General features: G+C 41.7%; 1 protein-coding gene across 1 annotated transcript in view; it reads left to right on the plus strand.

Moving 5' to 3' along the window:
• tprg1 (tumor protein p63 regulated 1) overlaps positions 1–16232 on the plus strand; it is a 28327-nt gene extending 12095 nt beyond the window's left edge. Inside the window, exons 5-6 of the mRNA XM_035416355.1 lie at positions 11618–11771; positions 15000–16232. Coding sequence (XP_035272246.1) covers positions 11618–11771; positions 15000–15194 — 349 coding nt within the window. The 3' untranslated portion in view covers positions 15195–16232. The remainder of the gene's footprint in view (positions 1–11617; positions 11772–14999) is intronic.
• The last annotated feature ends 340 nt before the right edge of the window (positions 16233–16572 follow it).

Below are 16572 nucleotides of genomic sequence, written 5' to 3' on the forward strand. Positions count from 1 at the left end.
AATTTCACAAAAAGACCAGGAAGACTATGGACTAATTTATGGTGCATGGTTCGCATCTGGAGGGCACACTTCGCTGCTCGGCTAGCAGTAACTCCGAAGGAAAACAAACGGTGGCTGTACCACTACTAATTTAAAATTTCACGCAAGTCCGAGTTTTCGTTCTATTCTTGTCATTTTGCGATTAGCCTATATAGAATTGACGATGAGAAAGTAATCAAACAGCAAATTGTTTACAACGTGTGCATGTTTTCTGCTGTTGTTGCCAGTTATATTGGAAATGTGAATGCATTCTGTCGCTTCGGATGTCAAGACATGAAAGCGAATGTTCGCATGAAAACATAATGAATGTGTTTGAGAGGATATATAAAACAGTTACAATCTGACTATTGGTCTGTTATATCCTATTTGTTGCATAACGGTCCAAGTTCAACTACCAACGACAGTTTTGCTTGACAACGGTAAAATATGCCCAAACGGCTGCAGAAGAATATTTCAATTCCATGTGATTAAATCGATAAAAATCAATAAATACAAAAGTAACCATATATAGTCATTGTTGGCAACCCGTTGTATATAAGTGGAATAAACCCCTCCGGGCTGTCCCGGTTATTAGAAAATAATGTAGGCTACTTCGGTGGTAGTATGGTGTTACAGAAGAAATCATATGACAGATGGACCGAGGACAACGTCGCTTTTCCATACGTCAGTGGGCTAATTTGCCTAATCTTCGCGGGACTTTAGACCCCGGTGGAAACGCAGACAGCCATTGGCTGAAGGAACCTTTTAGTTCCTGGTAAAGCAGTTCCTGGGACTGAAAGTTCCGGGTAATTTTGGTGGAAACGCGGCTTAAGACGTCTGTCTTAGTCCCAGAAAAAGCCGGGTCGAAAAATGCTTACGAGCAATCTGATCATACCCTGCGTCAGAATTCACATACATGCACACATATTTACATGGTGCTTGTGGCCTTCTTACAGTACCACGGCGCAGAATGTCTCCTCTCCTGAATTGCCTCTCTACGCACGCACTCACGCTGAGCATGAGTCATTTCCAGATACTGCAATGAGTCAGGGTCCGTTTCTGCTGAAAGGCTGATTAGTCAGGGGTGACGGAGGGAGCGCAGTTCCACGCACGCCGGAGTACTTTTCGCGGAATGTCCTCAGGATGCTGTTGCGGCTAAGACCACGTCGACGGGCAGCTAACTCACCCGCGCAAGACGGGCTTGGCTTCCCGCGAACGCGAACGGTAGTTCGCCGTGTTTTTTTTTTTTTTTTCAGACGTGGGCGCCTCACTGTCTTCCGTCTTCCAGGCGAGAATCCCGAAAAAGCCTTCGGGGGTGTCACTCGAATGTCCTTCTGGCCTCGTAGCCCCGTAGAGAAAGTCGTGCGCCATTAATTAACGGCAGAGCTTGCAGCAGTCCGTCTCAGTGCTGCGTGACTCCAGGGCGCCGTCGCTGGCCCGCGTAATGAATTGCGCCGTGCTCACATCCCAGCACGTTGCTCATAACATTCTGCAAACGTTGTGGGAATGTTGGATGACTGTTGTGATTCCGCCCTGATGTTTCTCAAGGCTTACGTCTGTCATTGTGGCATAATAAGTGTTCATCTGGTTTTCTGAAAACATCTTTCCTGCAAACCGTCTAGACATGGTAATTACTGAGCTGCACAGCACATTATTGAAATGTCTTCTTTTTAGGGAAAAGTGCGTGTTGCAGATATTTGAAGACATCCCTCACGAATCTCCTCTAAGTGAGGTGTGAAGAGATGTTCATTAAATTGTGATAGAATCAACATGTCAAATGTCTCAAAATGGAGGCAAGCAAAGTGCTCCGTAAATTGCCTCAGCAGTCAGTACCAGGAATAACCTCCAATCTCCAATCCATCTCCTAGGTAAATATGAAAGAAATTGAGTAGGCTGCAGTGTGTTGATTGTGCCATGAACATTACTGAACTTTAATGATTATTTCTCTTTCATCACATGGTTTACTATAATCACTACTGCAAGTGGCAGTGATGTCATCATTTGATTCATTTAGTCGATAATAATCTGTTCATTAAACCTTGAACAATGAATTCCCTCCAATAACAATTATTGTGGTCACTGAGGTAGTCGAAGCCACTGCAGTTTTCTGTGGTTTAGAACAGCGAAGTGGATACCATTTGCTACCAAACTAAGGTGAATATAGTTCACAGTCCTGTTTTATTTGTGCATCTGTGTGTTTGAACCAGCAGCCATTAATAATCCTGTCAGGATGTTTTTCAGATTTAACCCAGTGCACGCTTGAGCAGCTGTTGAGCTGCAGTCTCAGGTCAAAATGTGCCCCCTAAGGTGTCACACATGAACATAATGTTGCAGTGTGAATTGTGAAACGAGGCTTTGCAGTTACACAGTGTTGTTTTCATTCAAAAGACATTATTGCAACAAGAAACGGCTGCATTTTGAACAGCAGAGGGGGCTGTTTCCCATTTGTACATCTCATGCAGTTTGTGCTAGGCAACATCATTGTTGCCCGGCTTTTTTCCTGCTGTGGCTGATTGGTATACAGTTGATAATTGGTATGCGTCCAAGATAAGAAATTGTGTAATAAGAAATAAAAATGCAGGCTCTCGTGCTGTTGAAGTGAAAATTGCGATCAGTATATGACTCTTGTGAAAGGTGTGTTACATGGAACACCGGGGGGGGGTTCGGGGAGGGGGGGTGGGTGGCAGCGAGGTGCGTGATTCAGTGAACACACCTGCTTTGCCGCGTGGGACTGCGCTGGAGGCTTACCGCCACAGGCGCAATCCTGAGCTGCCCAACCTCCTTCTCCGTACTTCAACGCACATCAAAGCCTCACAGTCCGCCCCACAGAGCATTAAAGCTTGTTAAGGTGCAAAAAAGAAAGAGATTTTTCCTTTAAATGGCAGCAACCTTGATCGCTTCTTTTTATATGCTGTTATATTCCCTGAACTGTTGTGCAGTCGTACACAAACCAAGCTAATTGAGAAGCATGTTGATGTAGATAAGATGTGTTATTTCTTTTTTTGTGTTCACAGATTTGCTCTTGATATCTTCTGAACCATGAAAATATCAAAAACATATCTTTGTAAAGTGCAAAGATTACACAAATGCTCATATGAGGACTTGCTAAAAGTTTAGCTGCCTTAGCAGAACTAGTTTTTCAGAGGAATTTTTTTCTCCTCTTTTGTTTTACCTGTTTTGCTACATGGCAGTCCATTTCAACAGTTACGGTTAGTGTGCGACAACAATTAAACAGTCGCCGCAACAAGTCGAGCAGGTTTTCTAAAACCATCTCAAAGTGGGAACCTAATCTTGTTTTTGTTTTTAAAGGAGGATTGCGCTATGAATGCTATGCTGCCTATTTCTGTCTTAACGCTGCTTAACCAAACCTCAACATCGACAAGGAGGGAAAAGAGCCCTCGGCTTTTAAAATGTGTGACATGATTCCGTATTGTTTCGCGTGAGAGAGAAACGCACGATTTTCAAGAGCACCCCGTAACGTCACTGACCATGAAAACCTTCCCTTTCATCCATTTAGAAATTCTGGAGTCTGACCGTCCCCAGACGCATCGGTGCTGGGCCACACCCGCTAGATACATTTTTCCTCTTCTCTTCCTGATGTGTTCCCGCAACATCACCCCCTCCACAGTGTTTATGTACGGGACGCAGCAGTACAGGAGTTCCTGCTTAGCGGTGAGGGTTGTGGGCGGTGGGTGTTGGGGGGGCGGGGGGGGGGGGGGGGGGCTGTGGTGTTGACTAGCGGGCACTATTGAGCAATCGGGAGATTTTTTTTATTGGCGCACAGACAATGTGCCATGACAGCTGAAGGAGGCTGTTGATATTTATCTGCTGTGTTGACTTACAAATCCTCAGCCTTTTGAGGGAGGGTAGAGGAATTTCTGTTTTCCAACCCAAAGCTTAACTAAAAATAGTATGAAGCAGTCTTTTTTTCTGCTTCTGACAGGGCTATGTGGGATGGTTTTTGAGGGTGGGATAGATGGGGGGGGGGCAAAGCAGGGGGCAAATGCGTTGGCTCCAACGGCAAACTTCAACCATGGTGGCATTTCTATGCGTGGGTGTATTTCTGTTCCACACCGCGGATGACGCTGTCAAGCACCGTGACAGTAAGCAAAGATGATGCAGGTTCTTCGATTTACTGGTTCATTTCCCTCCTCCCTGCCTTTCTGCCTCCGTCTCTCCGAGAGTGAAAGTCTTGAGCTCCGGCCCCCTAAACACCATCGGAGCTTTCAGGGTGTGTTTAAAACCCTGCTCTGGCCTGCCTGTCCGGGCTGGTTCCTTTGCTGTGATAGCTTATGCTTGGAATTTTGTGGGTTTTGATACAATGGGAATCGCTCTGCGCTCTGACAAAAGGAAGTGTGTACAGTCCCCTCCTACCTCGCTCTCTTTTTTTTTGAGGTGGGTGGGGGGGGGGGGTAGGGGGGAGGATGGCAGATCAGTTTTGAAAGCTGGTAGCTGTCCTACGATTCGTTTTTTTTGTGCGTCGGAGGTTATTTTTTCAGCCCTGTCCTCGGCGTGACATTTAGTTTCGGTTGGCTCGCGCCGATGTTCGGGGGCCATTGTCGCGCTGAGTGCATTTGTGTAAACGGCGAAGCGAAGAATTGCATTATAAGCGCAGCCCTTCCCCGGGTGGGGGAGTGATATATAGATGAGCAGCTATTTCATAGCCCAAGGTGTCGTATTCATCTGGAGAGGGAATGCTGTTGTTCGTGACGTGCCGAAGAGGCAGCAATCATGCACTCAGCGGTTTGACAAAGACAGAGGACTAAGGGCTGTTGGAAATGATTTCACAAAAGAGTCGGTTTAATCCAGCTTCAATTCCAACATCATGCAGTGTCATTTTCATCGTGTTTCAGAGGATTTTGAGCAACAAATATAATTAAGTTCCTGGTAGGACACAGTGGAGTTAAACATGTCCCTCAGAAAAGTTAAAATTTATTTGCTCAGTACATGTTTGTGAAGTATATCATGGATGTTAGTCCTAACAGAGTTTGATCTTGACAACAGCCTTGGCAAATAATGTTTCTTGACTGCTGTTGATAGAGATTTAGTCCCCAGTATAAGTGTATACACCTAGTGAGAGATAAACATAATATGCAATGTGACCATTTGCACTAAACTTCAGCAATTGAAAAAAGTTCAAAGAAGGATTAATCTAAATCAGTATAATATGTTCATTTTAAACAATCCTTGCACAGCAAATCTACCCACTGTTTCTAGTTTGAGTGATCATCAATATTCAATCATAAGTATCCATAAAGATTTTGTAATACCACAGCAGCCCCAATAAAATCTTGGCACGTGGTGCACGTTAATGCCAAAAATGTTTTCTTTCAGGAAATGATAAGCATGGCCAGTGATGATAAATGACAGGAATGAACCATGAATATGTGAAAAATTACTTGCCAGAAAATGGCATAGTTTTGTTTTTATTCATCCCAGCTCTTAAGTTACTGTTGCCTGATGAACTTCCAGCAAACTGTTCTCCATACCAGCGAATTCATCCCATAAATTAGCCTGGGTGTTTTTTTTCCCCCAAAATGTTATTTTAGTATGTTAATGGCTGGTCACCTGAGGGGTCATTCCCCTTCAGGAGCGTTCCCCAGTGACGTGACTATCACCCAGAGCTCAAGGATCATTCTTCCGCGGATACGGTTAACTGTCTGTTCTGCTTGACAATCTATCTTCTCATACCTTCGTGGCAAGATAAAGTGAGCCGCGCTCGCATATTTTACACATGATGGCAAAGTCACATATCCTCTTACATGCCTCTCGCAACACCTGAAAAAAAAATCTCACTCTGACTTTATTGCTCTTACACGCCTTGTTGAGCCGTTTGCCCTAAGAGTCCGTAAGGGCACTCAGCAAAGGTAAGAAGGACAGGGTCATAGAGATTGCCTGGTCTCGGTCCACCTAAAGAAGGCAACGCTGTCATATACTGCAAAAAAGAAAAAAATAAGTCACTATCAGCAAAATAGTGAGTGATAAAAGTATTTTAGTCGTATATTTAGACTTAAAGTCTTATTTTAATTGCTTTTTTTGCTGAAGTCAATAATATTGTCAGTGAGGTGAGACAGTTTGACTGTTCAAGATTTGCCAACGGGGTAAGAAGATTTCACTTGTCAAAGCGACCAGTAACTGAAAACACGCTAATATTTTCTTCTTGAGAGGAAAGACGAAGATTTGAAGTCTTATTAAAAGACTAAAACACTTAAAACTTCTTTTTCAATGCTTGTACAGTTTTATTTCTTTATGAGCCCCAAGAGAGTAGATGTTTAGAATGTTTAGTTGGCGGATAGGGTGTGTCGAAACCTGGCCATGTATGGGGGTATTTCTGTTCCAGAAAGCAGGGAACACTTGGCCCTTGCTCGGAATTGATTCATTGACCTGGATTGGAAATAAAGAGCTTTTGTTCATGACTCAACCTGTTGCTTCAAAATCGAGATTGTTTGGCATTGAGAAAAAATAGTCCATGACCTGCCCTAGAGCTGCAGTTTTTTAGTAGCTGATACCATGTGTTAAATTTGAATGTTTTATTATGAATGCTACTAGCAGTTTTTAATGGGTTGTCATTTAAATTAATTGTAAGAGAGAGACAGCTGTTTTTGGGTTGTGAGGACTCTTGTAAATAAAATTTTTTATTAAGGAACCATAAGACATTTTTGTTCACTATGTGTGTGCCTGTGTGTACATGTGTGCATGTATGTGCACTTGGTTTATACATGCATGTGTGTAAAAGCACAAATTCATCTCTTCTTCTTTGGAGCAATCTGAGTGGGCTTTTGGAGGGGCTTGTTAGTGGATCCAGTTCATAAATTATAGGGATCACTGAATCAAGCCCCTAGGATCTGAACAATTCATCTTGTTGACTCAAGTCATGTGCATGGCAAACAAAGTACAAACAAAAACAAAAAACATATTACCCAGCAGCTTCTCTACCGACAGTATGTCACTGAGACCACCATGAAACAATTAAAATACAGTCTGGTTTTAAAAGTTATAACAAGCCATCCGCCCACAGGTGCATTATGGGAAGGCACACAGGGTTACCGGCAGACTTTTGTGCCTTGCCAACAGGGTTCAAAACTGCACGGTGAGCACTAAGCACTGATTGATGGACATACTGAAAATAGTGCATTGTGTGAAATTTCTATGTAATGGACGGGTGCCAATGTAATTTCAGTTAGTTGAATGCAGTGGGTTTAAGAGCTCTCTCATCCTGTCAGGCTCAAAGTCTACTGAGGTTTCAGTATATTGTAAAAAAATATGTGCCCAGGGGGCCTTATTCATTACTGCATACTGAACTAAGATGGCAAAAGAAAGAGAAAAAGAGTATGCTGGGCAAACTGGAAATTGCCTTTAACCCCACCGAACACAAGTCTACGTGTGAAGCATAGGGTTCTGACACGCTGGCACATTAAGATGCACCCGTTTAAGTCAGGGAGGCCCATCTAGCAGATAGGGATTTATCCGAATCTGAATACTGTATTCGGGAAAGCACGAATAATGCCACGGAAACAGATATTTCTTCTACCTGAAGTTGCTCGTTATTATTCGGATTCGGGGGGGGAAAAAACGTCAGCTCCATGTCGAGTTCTCATAGCCTCTATCTAACATTACACGGGCAGAGAGAGAGTATCTGGAACTCCGGCACATAGCAGCTGCCTCGTGACGGTGAACCTATCATAAAGCTAGCTGCCATTCAAAATCTGTTTCGGAGGGTCTTAGAAAGACGTTATGTCTACACTGTGCGACCATACCATTTAAAAAGCAAGACAGTGCTAGGGAGATGAATTTGATTGACTTATGATTTCATGCAGTTTTATTAAATAATGTAATGACAAAAAATGTATGGTATACATGGTATAAACTAATTGTATGGTATAAAACGAGAAGGAACAATTTTTCTTGATAGAATTAACGACCAGAGGTTTTTGCTTAACAACGGTGCAAATAGAACTACCGGCCAGAGTTTTTGCATAACGATGGTCCAAATAGAACACCAGAGTTTTGCTTGACAACGGAAAAATAATATGCCCAAACGCCCGCGGAAGAATATTTCACTTTCAGCTGATTAAATCTATAAAAATCAATAAATATAAAAGTAACCATATATAGTCATTGTTGGTAGGCTAACCCGTTGTATAAGTGGAATGAACCCCTCCAGGATGTCCCGTTATTGGAAAATAATGTAGGCTACTTCGGGGCTGGTTAAGCGACCTCGGCCGCATCACCACCCCCGTCATACATCTAAGGAATAAACCACGACGGGCTGTCCCGTTATTGGAAAACCCTCTGAAGCGGGTTTTGAATGCCAGCTAGCTTTATGATAGTGTGACGTCCGGGGGCTGTTCCGGCAGGCTGTGTCGGCAGCTCCCAGAATGCACGACGCGTGGACTATGGTAAGTTCGTGTGGGACTGTAAATTGTAAATACGTGTAAAAAGTGAATTTATCGTGTGTAAATATGTGTTCTTGCGCTAACTGAATTGTGTTTGTTGCATTTAGTTTCGTTTTATATGTGTTACCCTGAGCGAACCAGCGGTGCTGTACAGGGGGGCTTCTCTGCTGTTCACTGCTGCGAATTGTCTTATTTCCACTTTTGTTCCTATTGAGTTCCAAACTGCCTACGAGCAGCTTCCTGATGAAATATTAGCTCGCTACAGTAGCTTCAGACTAACTTGTTATCTAGCCTATATTAAAATTCATGGTTTTAGGTCAGAATGGTCTCATGGCATGCTTGCTGTCCCGGCTGGCTAGCTAGCTAGTTAGCTAGCTGACTATTGAATTGTCTTCAAAACAGCGTTTACTATAAATGCAATCGTTCACAAAAATACGAATGAAAATGCATCCCGTAGCCGTGAGTTAAATGTGCAATGCCTATTCTATTGTCAAAATAAGGGACGATTCCAATTTGCGGGATGCGTTATAAAGCTAGCGACAGTAACTAGAAATGTGATTCAATGTTGCCATCAATTGTGAAATTGGACATTGAAAATGGGAGGGGATGTAACAATTCAAAAGTGAAAAGTTGCTGTTTAAACTGCTTTACAATGCTGGATTTGTAGCGCATTGATTTTAGAACTGTTAAAAGGCCGAGGTGTCTCTTTACTGAGAAATAATGCCCACCCTTGGACCAATCAGAATCGAGTATTGAGCAAAGCCGTTGTATCATTTCCAATAACACCCTTAACAAAGCGACGTTAACAAATCTCTGCAAGCGATGACATTCTGTTTTTATCAACATAAGACATTACAAAAGGGCGCATGCCACTAGGCCGTCCAAAATGTAGAGCCAGGGCAAGATGAATTACCAGAGTTGCACGGAAAGGTAGCCTACGTGTAACTGTTGTGAATGTCAAACGCTGCGAGGTAATGCAAAGCATTGCGAAGGAATGCAAAAGTAGCTCAAAAAAAAAAAAACCTTTGTATTTTGGGGGCTTCGTATTTTTTTCTTCCAGTCTAGTTTTTTTTTTCAGTCCAGGTTTTTTTTTTCATCCAGTCGAATTTTTTTTTCTTCCAGTCCAGGTTTTTTTTCTTCCAGTCCAGTTTTTTTCCAGTCCAGGTTTTTTTTCCCTTCCAGTCCAGTTTTTTTCTTCTTTTTCGTCAAAAACAATGATTTTTGTTCCATATGTCAATTTTGATATTTTTTGATATTTTGCTTCTATAACTCTATATAATTCTATAGTTTCATAAAATGAACAAACTAAAGGTAAATAATCATTATAAATAGATAATTTATATGATAATATAACACCATCGTCAAGTACACAAAGCATAAAATGAGCCTATGGTAGCATCTTTTATGATTAAATGCCTCTGCGATTGAAAAACTGACCTGGTTGAATCATATATCATTAAAAAGCCATATTTCCTTTGCTGTCACTGTGAGGATGGACGAAAGACAAGCAGAACTCTTCGAATTCATTGGCTACTAACGTTTAAAGGTCCCTTTAATAGCCATTTTCTCAAAACTGTATATTGCCCATAGGGTATTCAATTTATCTCAACTTTAACAATAGATACAGCTACATAATTTTACATAGGCTACTGTTTCTTAAATGTTATAGCTAGGGTGTGTCAGAGGCTTTTAAAAAAATATGTTTTGTCATTTTCATTTTATGTGGCATTTTATCTTGTCTTGTCACGGTATGCATATGCATATGCACGGTATGCGTAAACAGCACAGCAGTCACATTAGACTGCAAACGTACCTCATGAATCAAGATTTTGTCCCCTTTTTACGCTTCTAATCTAAGCTCAGTTTTGTTTTTCTCAGACATTTCCTGGCCCCTGGTGATCAAAAATGAAATGTCTGTTGTAGGCGTGGATGTTAACACACTTTGAGCAGTGCAAACACATTTTTCACGCAAACCTCTGTTCTGATCCTGTTGAATTAGCTTTGCTCTCTCTTTTGTCCATGCACACATAGGCCTACTTTCTTCCCGGTGCTGTATTCAGCTTCATTCTGCCCATTTTAAATGTTCAACTGTGTGACCCTTTGCGAAGGGTTGTACCAAAAATTTGAATGGGCAATTGTATCTACGAGTCTGTTCAATCTTCGCAAAGCTCTACATCAGTTCTGGAGAGCACGTAGCGTAGCTGGCTGCTTCTGTTTTACACTGCAGTCTGCCAGCTTAGTGTACTATAGGTGCCACAACTGTGCCACCAAAGGATCGTGCAGCTGGGCCTGCTGACTCAGGCAGATCACAGGCACCTGATTGGCCACAGGAGTCGCAAGTGAGCGAATGAGGCGTGGTGTATTCCGCCCGCCTTGAATGAGGCTATCCGTGTGCATTTGTGCATTGCGGGGACCCCTGGCCGCAATCAGTACTTGTGTGGATTCAGTCAGGCCATAAGAAATCCCTGTACTGTTTATCCAACTGGCTCTGATAGATATTTATATCGAGGCTCTCATTCAAGTGCACCTGTTTTGTCTGTTTTTATTCACGATATATTTTTTAAATGTATTGTCACATGACAGTGTGTTTACATGAAAATTAAGTTGGTGGTGAGAGGAAAGAATGCCAAAGCTGTGATTGGATGATGGACCCACAGCTGTAGGCTTGTGAAATGGTCCTAATCCAGCAACAAAAGGTTTACAATTTCTATAGAAGGATATAAATCCCTTTGAGCCAGACAAGCTGAATATCAAGCAATGTATACAAATGCCGTCAATAGATGCTGTATTGACTCTTTCTGGTTATACTGTATTTACATCAATCTTCTTTGAATTTTTATGAATAATGTTATTGTTGTCTTCCTGTAACTGTTCAGAAACTTAAATTGTACTTAGACATACTACTTCTGTCCGACTTAATGATTTTATGTGCATACTGCATCTTTAGAGCACTTGATTTATTTTGTTTTTAGGGTTTTTCATTTTATGTATTCCCTTTATGGGCCTGGAAAGCTACGTTTGCTGTAAAAATGGCTGTAATTATGTACAAAATATTATGGCGGGTAGTATGCTGTAAATTCAGGTCGCGTTTGATTAGTGAGATAGCATGAAATGGGAAATGGCCGCTAGTGGAAAGGAGTGAACGGCCAGCGAACATTCAAGTCAGAAAATTCACCGTCTGCTCGCTCCTTTTGGCTCCGCAGGAGACAGGGAGAGGGACTGCGCGTGCACTGGGACAGGCAGAGAGAGCCGGCCTTCTCCTCTCGCTGGAACCCCTTCTCCGTGGACTACCCCTACTTCACGTTCACCTACCACCCCGTGAGGGCCATCGACGACAAGTTTGCTGAACTCTGTGAGGTCGGTACAGAAAACGTGAACGGAACATCAGCTACTTTAGGCCGCCGCTGTGTTTCTTTTCCAAAACCCCTGTGCTGTGCGCACTGTCGATGTTTACCTCATTTACTTAATGTGAGAGATTTAAGGCAGTTTATATGTAATGGGTGTTTTCGTTCTCTCTCTCTCTCACTCTCTCTTTCTTTCTTTAACTTTATCTTTCTCTCTCTCTCTCTCTCTCTCTCTCTCTCTCTCAATACTAGTAGCCTGGCACAGAAACCAAAAAGAAATTTATATACGTGGGGCTGGGTGATTTCATAAGCTTGCATAAAAAGGAAATATGTTAAATGTAATTCATAACAGTAGTTGCTTCCCAGTGGCACAATTAGCAGTGCCATAGTTTGTTGTGACTGCGGATTTAGGGAGAAAAGAATGTGATCATTTATGGCCAATCTCTGATCGCATGAGGCGCGTGAGAATTTGTAGCATCACTCAGATGGGTTTTCTGGGTTCAAGCAGTGTACGCGGACAGCCTCCATCAACATTGGGCGAGGTTTACGGACATACAGTCAGTTTATCCTCCACCACTCAACACACCGCCATTGCTGAACACAAACTACCAAATGGAGAAATGGAGTAAAAGACTCTTGCCAGAACATGTAACGGGTGGAGAAATGAGGATCTGTAAACAGTTTTTGCGATAAACTGATGATCAGATTAAGTCATAAAAAGCCTATTATGTGGTGTAATCTGACATCTCACAATATTAAAAACAACTAGATGGATGTGGTTCATATTTTTGAAACGACTCAATAATGTATAACAAATGAAAATAAGAAATACAATAGATTTTCTGAAATAACAATAAACTCAATGTTAAGTAATGGACAGATTAAATTACTTTTTCTTTTCATTTCTTCCTTTATATATTTTTGTCTATATATGTTCATGGTTATATCAAAAATGAATGTTATTTTTTACATCTTATAAGATTGCCAATGAGGTGAGACAGTTTTACTCATTTACTCATCTTAAAACAAGCAAAATTTTCTACTTGAGAGCTTTTAAGCTTTTAAGTCTTATTACAGGACTAAAATACTTGCTATGAGTTTTTTCAGTGTTATGCCAGAGGGCTGCACAAACTGTGCAGTTTGCACAGGTCGACCTCAGGCGCACATTCAACCAGACATCATTGCACAAGGGCACTGCCGAGTCTAACCTTTCCACCTTGGCCCACACCGCAGCCAACTGTGTTTGACCTTGTCAGGATCTGATGTAAAATTCAAGCCTGTCACTGCACTAGACCTAGAGATTTGATGGGACCCTCTTATTGCGCACCAAAGCGTAGGTTTAACAGCACATTTGACTTCTGATACGAACTCCACTGACTACACCATCCCTCTATATCCAACTACTTATATTGTGTTGTGTTGTACATTATCATATGATGACAGTCTGCTTGGCTGTGGGTTAACCTTACGTCCATTTGCACTTCTTTCTGTCGTTAATCTACGTTAATCTCTTTACTCAAGTAGCGATTATTATTATTATTATTATTATGATTATTAATAATAATAATAATAATAATAATAATAATAATAATAATGATAACAACAATAACAATAACAATAACAATAACACTAATAATAATAATGGTGTGTGTGCCCTGCCATAGTTTGGCAGCCTGTCCAGGGTGTATTCCTGCCTCTCGCCCAATGCACACTGAGATAGGCTCCAGCACCCCCACGACCCTGCCCAGGATAAGTGGGTATAGATAATGGATGGATGGATGGCTAATAATAATGACAATAATACATTTTATTTATTAAGCACATTTCAGGACACCCAAGGTCACTTTACAGGGAAATCAGGATAAGACACAGAGTACAGAGGATTAAAACATTTTTAAAAAGATAATAAATAACCTTGATAAAAAAGTAATTGCCTATAAAATTTTAAGCTACACAGAGAATCATTAAGGATTATCAGAAGTCCTCAATCATTACCGATTACCTTGTCAGCATACAGTATATGCTTGTGTGTGTGTGTGTGTGTGTGTGTGAATATGGGTGAATGTGTGTGTGCATACATGAGTGTTTATACAGTGGTGGTGGGTGGAGGGTGGTGATTGACAAGTGAGGGGGAGGGGCAATTGGGTCAGTTTCAGTCATCTGAGAACCTACTACTCAAAGTAGGTGAATGAGGCAGCTTCACCTCACCTATCAGTAGGTGAGCTAAGGTGAAGCTATCTCTCAGTAGGTGAGGGGTGAAAACATATTTACCCTTTAATAGTGTGACATCACAAGATAGTGGTTAGTACATGCAAACCTAATTGGGTTGTTGGAAACAGGGACATCTGAGCTGTGATTCTTTTTTTTTTTTTGTGGTGAGATTCAAAACAAACATAACATCCCATTTAAACCTTGATCCCAAACAGTAATTTTGATTAAAGAATACTAACTTGGTGGAAAACATAGGAGCCAAGCCCACCTGCGCTCTAGTGTGAAATGTTTATGAGGCATTTTAATGAGGTTTTGGCAGCTTCATCATCTGCCGCTCCTCTTAAAAGCATGCCATTGCCATGGCTAATTTGGCTCAATAGCAGTACAATGCGAAAGCAGTAAGCACAACATCGTGATGTGGAGAAAGCCCACTTTGTTTTACAGCTGTACTTGAAATTGAAATGGCAAATGCATAACAGTATGACAGTGTTGCTTTTGGAATTAAGTCAGTTCACTGTAATGTCAGTGGTGAAATCTAACAGTGTCAGTTCACTGTAATGTCAGTGGTGAAATCTAACAGTGTCAGTTCAGTGTAATGTCAATGGTGAAATCTAACAGTGTCAGTTCACTGTAATGTCAGTGGTGAAATCTAACAGTGTGCCAGTTCACTGTAATGTCAGTGGTGAATTCTGGCTTACATCTCTGAGCATGCTCAGATTTCATGCAGCCCCAAATACCCCAGCTGACAGGGTATTTGTCCAAGCCCAGACTCTGCACAGGCTCACCACTTCAGCCCTACCAGGGTCCTCTGAGCTTACCTGTAGAGCAGGAATGCTTCACACGTACCGGGTCATATGCTACGAGAGGACTCTTATCCTCCTGGATCGTGAGACCAGTCATCTGGGAAGACAAAAATGTTATCTCGCTAGTCCTTTGCCATTGTGTGGATTCCATGCTTGAGGCGAAAAGGGTCTTTGGGTATGAGTTTGGGTGTTTGGATTGAGAGAACGTCTCGCCTTTTCCCCCTCAGCTCAAAAACTTCCAGGAGCAGCTGTTCGAGGCGGCCCGGGCGGCGCACGAGAGGAAACCCGTCCCGGGGAAGGCCAACGGGGTGGTGGTCCTGAATCAGCCCATCCTCATCGAGGCCTACGTCGGCCTGATGGCCTTCATCGGAAACCAGAACAGGCTAGGCTACTGCCTGGCACGAGGCAACATCGGTTTCTAAAGCCCGCCTTGCACAACTTAAAGCGTACTTCAAACCAGCAATGTTTCTGATATCATCATGTATGCGTCACACCTTGTACTGTCCATACTTCACTTGGGTAGTACACCAGGGTTTGTGCAATATGTACTAACGTTCATTTGCATCAGGTGACAGTTGCCAACGAGCTAGTGTGTGCTTTGCTGCGTAGATAGCTGTGGCTAACTAAAGGCTGTTTTATAGGAACTCATAATTTCATATCTACTCACTATTGTTTTATTATAACTTCCTAGCAGGAGATAGAGCATGCAATCCACTTGCAATTTGCCTAATGTGAACTACAATGTGAAATTAAATAGCTACATACTGTATCTCCTACTGCCTCCGAAACAGCACTACTGTTTACAGTGCAAAATATGGGTTTTGCTTCTTTCTTTTTTTAAAATTTTTTACAGATGTAGAGCTGTCACACTCCCACCCCACTGCAGTCTATCTGCTGTCTGTTTGCAGTAACATCACCCCACTAGTGTGGGTGCATACATGGTGCGCTTTGGGGTAGTATACATTTTCTATAGGGATGTCTCGTCTGAGGTCATTGTGGTCTCTGAGTAATCAGCTTGTACCAAATAGTTTGTGCTAGCTCTGCCAATCATATCCTGGAGAAGGGTTTTACTCCTGGCTACGAATCTGAAGGTTACATTTGTATTTGGAGATTTATTTAAATTAAGAGTGACATATTTAAAATTTATTTGTGATTTTTGCTATTTTGTATACAATATGATTTATTGTAATTATTGGACAATCTCAGAAGGAAATCTGAGCAATTATTTGGATTAGAAATTTGCAGCTTGAGGATTTTTGGTAGCAGTTATCCCATTTATTTTATAATGTTTAATGATGTTTTAGTAACTTTAAATTGCTGTATATGAATATTGTAAATTGTAAATTCAGAGCTGTGAAGAAGCAAGCATGTGGTGGGTATTGACAAAATGACTGTCTTTATTTTCCTATATTGTAAGCACACTCAGGAATAAACATTTTTTGTCATATCCCACTTACAAAGACCAGAGTGTCTCCTTACTCTGTAATTTATTTCATAATGGGATGCAACAAAGGCATTTCCATTTCATACAGATTCACCTTGAAGAACTACATTTTAGCTTCCTCTCAAAATGAATTGTGTGCAAGATGAAAGGGAACATTTAAGGGCTTCTTTCAGAAAGGACTTGTATGAATTGCGACTTTGGTAACAACAGGTTTTATTTCTGTCTCTCGTGACTCCCTCACCGTGTCCCCATCTGCTGCTTGGGAAGTCTGTGAGGCATGGAGACAAACTGTCATACTTGTTTGATAGTTTGTAGTGCATCATTACAGTGATGCAAGCCCCTGGAAATTTCCTCAC

The sequence above is a fragment of the Anguilla anguilla genome, chromosome 4 (assembly GCF_013347855.1).
Source record: "Anguilla anguilla isolate fAngAng1 chromosome 4, fAngAng1.pri, whole genome shotgun sequence".
In the NCBI taxonomy this organism is placed as follows: Eukaryota; Metazoa; Chordata; class Actinopteri; order Anguilliformes; family Anguillidae; genus Anguilla; species Anguilla anguilla.